Here is an 8,911-nt window from a genome sequence, read left to right on the forward strand (position 1 = left end):
GTGAGCACAGAGCCCATCCCTGGTGTGCTCAGTGGGTACAGAGCACATCCCTGGTGGGCTCAGTGAGCACAGAGCCCATCCCTGGTGGGCTCAGTGAGCACAGAGCCCATCCCTGGTGGGCAGCTGAACCCACCCTGCTGCAGGCACAGCCACCACTCTCCCTTCTGCCCCAAACACAGCAAACTAACAACCAGAGCTGTCACCAACCCATTACCCCAAAACCCCTTCATGGCACAGCCAACATGACTCCCAAAATGGGGTCAGGACCTCAAAACAAAGTCAGGACCCCGACAGGAGCTCTGTCATGCAGGAGGGGGCACACAGAGGGGAGGGGATACTCACACATGCCCCCGATGACCCCGGCAATCCTGCAGAGCCACCTGTACCACCAGGTCATGCCCTCATCGGCCGCTGCTGCCTCGGGGGCTGCTGCTGCTGCTGCTGCTGGGAGCTGCTCATCCTGCAAGCTCATCTCCCCCCGCTGCCGGGGGCTCAGCGCCCTGCTGCCCACCTGAGCCCCCAGGTGTCACCCCCTCCTGCAGCCAGCCCTGGGGACAGCCCCTAAAGGCAGGCCTGGGCCTGTGCCCGTGTCCCCATGCAGGGCTGCCCCCCCAGGGCTGACAATGGAGGGTGGCTGGTGCAGAGCGGTGATGCCAGCGGGCCTGGAGCTGCTCCACGGCCGGCTCGAGCTGCATTGTGGGTCCCCCCCGGCAGCAGGCAGGGCTTTGCCTTTGATGTCACTCGCATTAAAAGGCTGTGGGCAGAGCTCTGCTGCTCATATTCATCAGCACAGGCACAGCCAGCACATCACACCAGCTCTGGGTGCCCCCGGGAACAACTGGGTGTTGTTATCCAGGCAAGCCAGTGTTTGCTTTTCCAGAAAGGAAACAGGAATGCTCTGTTTTCCAGAAAGGGAAACAGGAATCCTTCCCACTGACAGGAACTGAACGCTGTTGCAAAATTCTGCTCTCCAGATAAGAGGGTTGCACTCCCCTTATCTGACTGGAATTAGGTTTTCTCCCTAAAAATGGGAGTAGAAGTAGCACTTTGCAAGTAGATGCCCCAGCTGGCAAGCTGGTGGTGTCCAAATGGGACAGGGGAACACCCTGAACTCTCCTAAGTGAGGAAGGCAACAGCTGCATTTCGTGCAGATGAACGTGGAACACAAGCAGAGCCCAGCTCCGCACAGTCGATCTGGAACAACAAATAGCAGTGAGACTTGGGATCCAGAGCAGAGCGGGAAGACAGATCCCATCTGCTAAAAGGTTACAAAAAAGGGATTAAGGAAAGGATGTCTTTTCATTACCATCTCCTGTCAGACAGGAAATGAAGGCCCAGGGCCTGCATCACCCACGCACTGCAGAGGGATAGCTGATGTATCCAGCTCCTCGAGGATCTCACTTCAGGAATCTATTTTCTGGCTCCTCCAGGAATGGAACGTAAATCTGGAGGCTGGCAAGCAAAAAACTCCAGGTTTAAGCAGCAAAAAAATCAGCTATTAATTAAGAAGAGAATTTGTGGTTGTAGAAGGATGTCAGAGAATCCAACTGAGAGAAAGCAGGAGCAGGGTTAAAACTGCCCAGGCAGAACCATTTATTGCATCCAGCATGAAGAGCAAGGGCAGATGTGTCCAGCCAGGCTCCAGGTGCAGAAAAGACACTTTAAGCAGTATATTGTGATTTTGAGGAGGATGACAGATTTGGACCAAAGCACAGCCCAATGTTCAAGATACTAAAAAAAAGAAATAACCTAAAAAATTCATTTAAATGAAACTTGTGTATTTGCCACTGCTCTAAAATCCCTCTTCCTGCCACAGCTTGTCCATGCAGCCTCAACCACAGCTCTTGTCAAATGAAGATACAGACTGATAGCACAGCTACTGTTCTTATCTGAGTAAGTCAGACCTGGCATCAAACCTGGCATTAATTCTTTTATTTTCACACAGAAAAGAAGAGGTGGTATCACTGTCAGATATCCAACAGCAGAACCACAGAAAGGGTGGCTGGGGAGGGACCTCAGGATGTCATTTAGTCCTCCCACATAAAGCCAGCTGTCACCAGGGCTTGCCCAGCAGTGCCTCAGTTCAGCCAATTTCTGAAAACATTCACCTGTCCCAGGGTGGCACTGCCCACCCCACACATCTCCTTGTGCTGGCAGTTTATCCTCATACACATCTCTGCCTTCTTTATTCAATTCCAGAACTTCACTGTGCCTCAGTTTTGAGGGGCATTTACACTACAAGGGAGTGAATTTATTGGCTAAAACATTACTTGTGGTGTACAGAGGTTTATACTGGAACACCAACCTCCTAAAAGATGCCACCACATTACAGAGGCAGAACCCTGCCACACTCCAGTGCCCAAGTCACCTCCTGCAGACATGTAAAGTGCATTAATGCCAACCAAATCAGACAGAAAATCCATATGAGGAAGATTTGCTAAATATTTGGGGGTTACGTGTGTTTTGTATGATCTTTATCAAGACTGAGACCCCAAAGGAGTCAGCAGACATTGCTCTTACTCAACAGGTGAGGAAGCAAGAAGATTAAATGTGTGCTGTGAGCAGGCAGCAGTGACCAACTGGGCTTTTCTCAGGGCAGTACTTTTATTTAGGCTCAATAGCATGATATTCAGCCCAGAAATGGGTTCTGTGATCCTTAACGTTCTCGTGGAATTCAATTTCAGCTTGGCTTCCTGTTGACTGCCACAGGAACTGCTGCTTCCCACGGAACACCACTGTCTTCATGGTGCTGACATCTCGGACCTGCAGCAAGAAAAACCAAACCATTTTATCTCAGCAGGCTAGACATGAAATAAGTGCTTAAAAAATACTGGAGACTTGCAGATTGGTCACTCGGGGAAAAGCTGTGCTACAAAGGTTAGAAGAATTACAGTAGAGATGAGAAATTCTCATTGCCATCAGAGATGGGAATACAGCAGAGATCCCAGGCCCTGCTTTGTGACTGAACTGTGCATCTGGGTGGAAATCTCTAATGGAGATGGGCTTGTTCCCATCCCAACCATCCCCCTGGGGTTCCTGCCTCCTCACCAGGATGTAGTTGAAGTGAGTGTGGTTGCCCTCAGGGCCCAGGTCAGCGTTGAGGGCGCGGATGGAGATGCGCTGCCGCGGAGCCACCGTGATGAAAGTGCGGCACACCACCCCCTGCCTCTCAGCTGGAAACTGCACAGGATTCACTATTTCACCCTGGGGGCCAAACAGCTGCTGGTCACAGTCTGACAGGGCAAAGGGACAAGAGAAGATGGCTTAGAGAAGTATCCAGCACCTCCAAGGAAGAAATCATTTAAATTAAACACAGGCAGAACAGTTTCCTTAGGGACCTTCAAGCATCAGCAAATACCTGTGGGGGGCTTGCTTTAAAACAAAGGGGGAGTCCACAATTAAAACTGATTTTAACACTCCTCAAGAAGGGCATTGTTAGCTGCTAAAACGAAGCAAAGTTTTCATAGATTTCCATAAGCAACAACCATTCATGGAGCTCTGTGGACCTTAATCTAAAGCAAGAGCAAAGCTTTCAGTACAGTACCTTGGTAGTATTTTTTGGTTGCAGTTCTGCTGTTGTACTGCAGAATGACCCCATTTCCTGGCAGCACAACTCGCTGTTTCACAATCAGTGTGTTGGTTCTGGAATTTATCAGTGACAGAGGGAGCTTCCTGCAGCCTGTCCGCCACATCATTCGCCCAGAAAACAGCAGGATCTCACCTGGAACGGATGAGCACAGGGCCTAGAAACACTTTTCTTTCAAGTAAAAGCCAAAGTCTCTCTTAGACAGGTCTGGAATCAAGTAATTTCTGCATCTTGTTTCTATCTTATCAAAATCTGTCATGAGAACAGGCCAGTTAACTAATCTAACTGCTGATTCCAGCTAGAGAGTACATTAGTTTTATAACAGGCCAAAACAAGCAGCTTCTTTAACCCCATAAGCTCCTTTCGTCTCATATCTACCAACAAAACAGGGAAGAAACCACTGTGTGAGGGGAGGACAAGCAGCATCTTCATTTTGTCCCATCTGGCACCAACTTGGTGGAACAGAAAACCTCAGTAAAATGGTTTCAGAGATTACAGAGGCTCTGAGGCAGCCAGAGCTTCTCAAGGCAGCAGAAAAGGTGCAGCTTGAGATGCAGCTTTGCCAAAGGGCCAGGCTGGAGGCCAGAGCTCCAGGCAGTACCTGCAGTGCAGTTGAGGGAGCTCTCCAGGATGGTCACTGAGATCTCCTCCCTCAGGGGACGCCCAATGGCCACCGTGCAGTCCCTGCTCTCCACGCCTGTCATGTTGATGATGCCAGTGGCATTGAGAAACAGGTTTCCACAGACACCTGGACAGCAGAGACAGGTGAGAAACACACCCAGAAGGAACTGCAGGAATATATCTCCCTTTGTGGCACAATAAACAGATAAGGTCACATATTCTGGGTAAAGCACAGGAAGAGTCACAGAATCCCAGAACATCCTGAATTGGAAGGGACCCACAAAAGGATCATCAAAATCCAACTCCTGGCCCTGCACAGGACTACCCCAGAAATCACACCATGTGCCTGAGAGTGTTGTCTAAACACTCCCTGAAGCTTTGAGCTGCTGTCCCACAGGCTCCCAAGCCAGACGAGTTTTGGGAAGCACAGGGAAGCGAGTCCCTGCTCCTAGCTCAGGTAACATGGACGTGCTGGAACAGCAGGTTTTCCCTCCCAGCCAGATGTGTTCCCTCCCATGCTCCTGTCCCTGTCTGGCAGCAGGATCCCCACAGCCCAGCTGCACACAAGAAGCTCCTTTTGGCCGTGTCCTCCTCACCTCCACTGGGCTTTGTCTGCTCCCGGGGCCCAGCAGACAGAGGCACACCCAGGTCCTTGTGTCTGTGCTCTGGGGCAGCTGCAGCTGTTGGCAGGTGTGTGGCTGGTGTCACTGGCTGCAGCTGTGCCCCAGGGGACTGGGTCCCCCCCTGCTCAGGACAGGGCCCTGCAGAGCAGCCACGCACCACGATGGCCTTGGGGAAGTGCCGGCAGAAAAGGGGGTTCACAGGCTTGTGGGTCAGAGAGCTGAGACAGAAATCCTGCCTGGTCTGAATGCCATTCCCACAAGATGTTGAACACTGCAGAAGAACAAATCCACAGGCTTTTATCCCTGCATTCCAGGTGGTCTTTGGGAATAAATGGATTGATAAGCTCATGCATGATCTGGGGGGGTTCACTGATGCTCTCCTACCATTTGCCCTGTCAGTGCTCTTGTTCCATCAGCTATAAGATGCCCCCCCTTCCAGGGGACCTTCCAAGCTATATATTTAAACTGCAGAACCACTTCCTAAAAAATCCCAAAATATCTGCATTCCAGGAGAAAACATGCCAAAACCATTTCTACACTGCAGCCAAAACTTGAGCTGAGGAAGGTGGGAAGCAAACCTACGGCTGCTAAACACAGGGCAGTGGAAAGGATGGAAAACACCCCTGGAAACAGTTTAGCATTTCTGTGGGAAGCCAACAGACAAGGCAAAAGTTGTTATTTCTCCCCTGCAGCCTCCAGGGAAGGGAAGAGCTGGAAAATTTCTGCATCTAAAGGGGAGCAGGTACCTCTGACCACTCGCTGAAGCTCCACTCGTAAGAGCACGTGCGGATGACACAGGGGACACTGGTGAGGGGCTTCTCTGCCACAGGGCACAAATGTTCCTCCTGCAAGACCTCCTGGCCATGCAGGGTCTGCACACAGGTGACCAGCTGCACTGCCAAGCCCAGCCCACAGCTGGAGGAGCAGGGCCCAGCTGGGGTTACCTTCCACCTGACAGGGCAGGGAGGACAAAAAGTGAGTTAGTGATGAATCCCCACCCTGTCTCTCACTGCAGAAAAGGCACTGCAGCTCCTTTACCCTTCCTCCTTCTTCATCCTCTGCCTCACATAGTCTGTGGTGCTTGGAATGCAGCTTGGGGCAGGTTTGGAGTTGGACACAGAGGGCATTCCCATTTTGCCAGGAGCCCACAGATTTCAAATGCACACTGAATCTTACTCTGTGTCCATCAGCACCCTCCCCAGAGTGACACACACAGGCTTAACTGCAGAAACAATCTTATCTCCCTCCAAAACACACACACCACTGAACTCTCAGATCAGGATCAGACCCAGAGGCCCTGGGAGTGGCATCCTGTAAAAAGAGTTCCAGTAGCTTTCCAGTCTCACAGCAAATAGGGCAGGGCAAGCTCACCACAAATCCTAAGGAAAGTGCAATGTATTTCCTTCAGTTTTCAGAGCAGCTGTTCCAGATTCTGAGAGAATTTAATTCTTGCTACTTTCCTTGATGTTCTGTGGAAACTGCACAGCTGGCAAATGTGTCACCACCTTTTGCAGCTACAGATTTGTTCCTGCTTCCCCAGAGTAACAAGGGATTGAGAGGTTTTCAGTTTTTCACTGGCTCAGACTCTGAGGACTACACTGATTTCTGTCTGAGATGTACCAGGCCAGGAAAGACTCCGAGCTTGCTGAGTATGGAGCAGTGCTACAGTTTTTGCAGCTGGCTGTGCTTCCAAAGAAGGGAAGAGTAGCCTGACCCTTCCTTTACCACGTCCCTGCAGACAGAGAGAGAAAGGAAGGACCCCTCACTGTCTCATTGTCTCCTGGTAACTGCTTTACCTTGGTGGGCAGGGGTTGAGCTCACAGACTTCCACCCTGCTCTCTGGCTTTGGCACTGGCTGACAGTTTTCCTCCTGGGCTTCTTCTTTGGTGTCAAAAGCCACACAAACATAGTGCAGCTGAGTCTTACCTAGGAAGGGAAGCAATCTGACTGTGTGGTTTGGAGGCAAGGGTGAAAACAGGTCAGAAGTGTCACATCTGCGTGTACAAAACAAGCAAACTCTGCCCAAGCCATGGCATTCTTACTGCACTCATCCCCCCAGCTCTGAAGCACAGCCAGACCACCCTCCAATTATTCTGTTCCAAAAAAACTGTGATCACAGCTCCTCTTGGAACTGTAGAGGGGGAAAGACCAGCTGGGCCCCGAGGTTGCCAGGCACTGAACTCACACCTACAGCCAAGCAACATTTCCCTGCAGCAAAAAAGGCCTCACCTCTACCACAGGAGACAGAACACTCCCCAGCTACAGGGCTCCACACATACACAGTCTGATTTTCCAGCTGGACATGCCCAAGTGGCTCCAGAGGCTGAAGTAAGTGTGCATCTTCCTCCTCAGAACAGAGCAAAAAACAGCTGCCCTAAACAAACCACCACGAAGAACGGAGGGATCCAGCAGCACAATTAAAGAGGGATGGAGCTGTCTAAAGTGACAGGATGAGCTTTTAACTGGGCAGAGCAGTGGTGTAAACCACCCTCCAGGCTCCAGGAGTAAGCTGGTGGTTCTTAACTGGTGGATTAAAAGTGCAAAGCTCCCAGTGAGGTTCCTGAAAAGCCAAGCCAGCAAACTCACTTTGTCCCAGCCCAAAGGGCAGACATTGACCACACATGGCACAAGGGAGAGGGGTTTTTCTTCTGCTGGGCACAGGCTGTCATCCACCACAGTCTCCAGGCCATCATGGAACTGCACACAGGTCAGGTTCTGCTGGGCAACTCCAGTCCCACAGACAGCAGAGCATTCATCTCTCTGAGCCATCTTCCACCTAAATGGGAGGCAGCTGCATCACCCCATCTCCCACCTGCATCAGGGGAGTTTATTACAGAAATGGGTCATGCAGGATATTCAGCTTCTCTGTTTCAAAAGCCTTGTCTGGATGTGACTGAGAGGACAATTTAAGTCCTTTCACTGACAGCTTTCAAGAACTTAAAGCACCTAAGCTAAGGGGCTATACTTCACAGTGCAATCACTTTTTATTGAACAATAAAAGGTCTCTGAGGGCAATGTCTGGGCAGGCTTGGCCCTTGGTCCTCCTTCCCAAATAATCAACACAAGGATCAACCCTCTCTGTTGGCGCCATCTTGGAAAGGATGTGAGAGGCATCTTCTTCTGGATATACCCTTGAGTATCTTCATTAGCAGATTACTGTAAAACATTGAAGGACTATTTCCTAATCCTTCAGCTGACATCTCAATTATCTCACAGGACCAGGACCAGGAAAGGCAGAACATGGTTTGGGATCTGCTACAAAAAACCACCAACCTGTAGAGGCACGGCTCCATGGCACAGGGCTTGTGCTCTGGGAGGGGCTGTGGCAGCTCCAAACACCTCTGATCCTCTGTCACTTCATTCTTGGTCTGATCAAAGCACACATGAGCCACTGGCTGCACCCCTGGGACACAAAAGGAAAAGGAATTGGAGTTATAAGTGAACAGCCCCCCTCTGTTATGGAAGGAAGATGCAGAGATTTTGCTTTACTCGATCACCTCGGTAAGAAAATGGGCTGTGGGGGAATTCAGACTTCCTGTAAACACACAAACCCCTTCTTTGTGATATAACCTCCCTCAAGAGTTTTAAAGTGATTTTCCAAGGTGAGCACCCCAGCAGAGGAGAAGTTTGATTGATAACACACTGCCAAAATGGAAAGCTTGCTCTAAACTGGCTGGTTGAAAGAACAAAGATATCAATCATAATTCAGAACAAATTGCTTCTAATGATCTGACTGATGAGGGACAGCAAAATAAGCTCTAGGAGGGAGTTGGTTTTAAATGCCATTGTGTAGAAGTGACCAGGTAATATCACCACACAGCCCTCGTGCTCAAACAGCACCAACCTCCTCAAAGGCATCATCAACAGCCAAAACCAGAGGCACTGGGAGAGAAACTGGAGATTCCAGTGCCTGCAGCAGGCAAGGAATGAAATATTCATAAGCTACAGCTATGGAGAAGATTTTTAACAAAAATGAAGATAAAAAGCAAAGCAGATGAAAAGTCAAACTCAAAGAAATTACAAGCAAAGCTAAAAGGAGTCTCCTTTCAGTGAATGGGCTGCAAGGAGAGCCAGGCATTCC

General features: G+C 50.1%; 2 protein-coding genes across 3 annotated transcripts in view; both read right to left on the bottom strand.

The window, feature by feature from the left end:
- Positions 1-681, bottom strand: part of CACFD1 (calcium channel flower domain containing 1) — a 7,348-nt gene extending 6,667 nt beyond the window's left edge. The window contains exon 1 of the mRNA XM_005421263.2: positions 343-681. Within this exon, the coding sequence (XP_005421320.1) occupies positions 343-472 (130 nt within the window). The 5' untranslated portion in view covers positions 473-681. The remainder of the gene's footprint in view (positions 1-342) is intronic.
- A 1,904-nt stretch (positions 682-2,585) lies between these two features.
- Positions 2,586-8,911, bottom strand: part of ADAMTS13 (ADAM metallopeptidase with thrombospondin type 1 motif 13) — a 17,800-nt gene continuing 11,474 nt past the window's right edge. For both annotated transcript variants that reach the window (XM_031057253.1, XM_014307168.2), the window contains exons 20-29: positions 8,104-8,233; positions 7,417-7,606; positions 7,060-7,177; positions 6,627-6,756; positions 5,577-5,781; positions 4,804-5,101; positions 4,188-4,334; positions 3,545-3,721; positions 3,049-3,233; positions 2,586-2,763 (exon numbers count right to left, since the gene is read on the bottom strand). In XM_031057253.1, coding sequence (XP_030913113.1) covers positions 2,605-2,763; positions 3,049-3,233; positions 3,545-3,721; positions 4,188-4,334; positions 4,804-5,101; positions 5,577-5,781; positions 6,627-6,756; positions 7,060-7,177; positions 7,417-7,606; positions 8,104-8,233 — 1,739 coding nt within the window. In that variant the 3' untranslated portion in view covers positions 2,586-2,604. The remainder of the gene's footprint in view (positions 2,764-3,048; positions 3,234-3,544; positions 3,722-4,187; positions 4,335-4,803; positions 5,102-5,576; positions 5,782-6,626; positions 6,757-7,059; positions 7,178-7,416; positions 7,607-8,103; positions 8,234-8,911) is intronic.

The sequence above is a fragment of the Geospiza fortis genome, unplaced genomic scaffold (genome assembly GCF_000277835.1).
Source record: "Geospiza fortis unplaced genomic scaffold, GeoFor_1.0 scaffold27, whole genome shotgun sequence".
Classification (NCBI taxonomy): Eukaryota; Metazoa; Chordata; class Aves; order Passeriformes; family Thraupidae; genus Geospiza; species Geospiza fortis.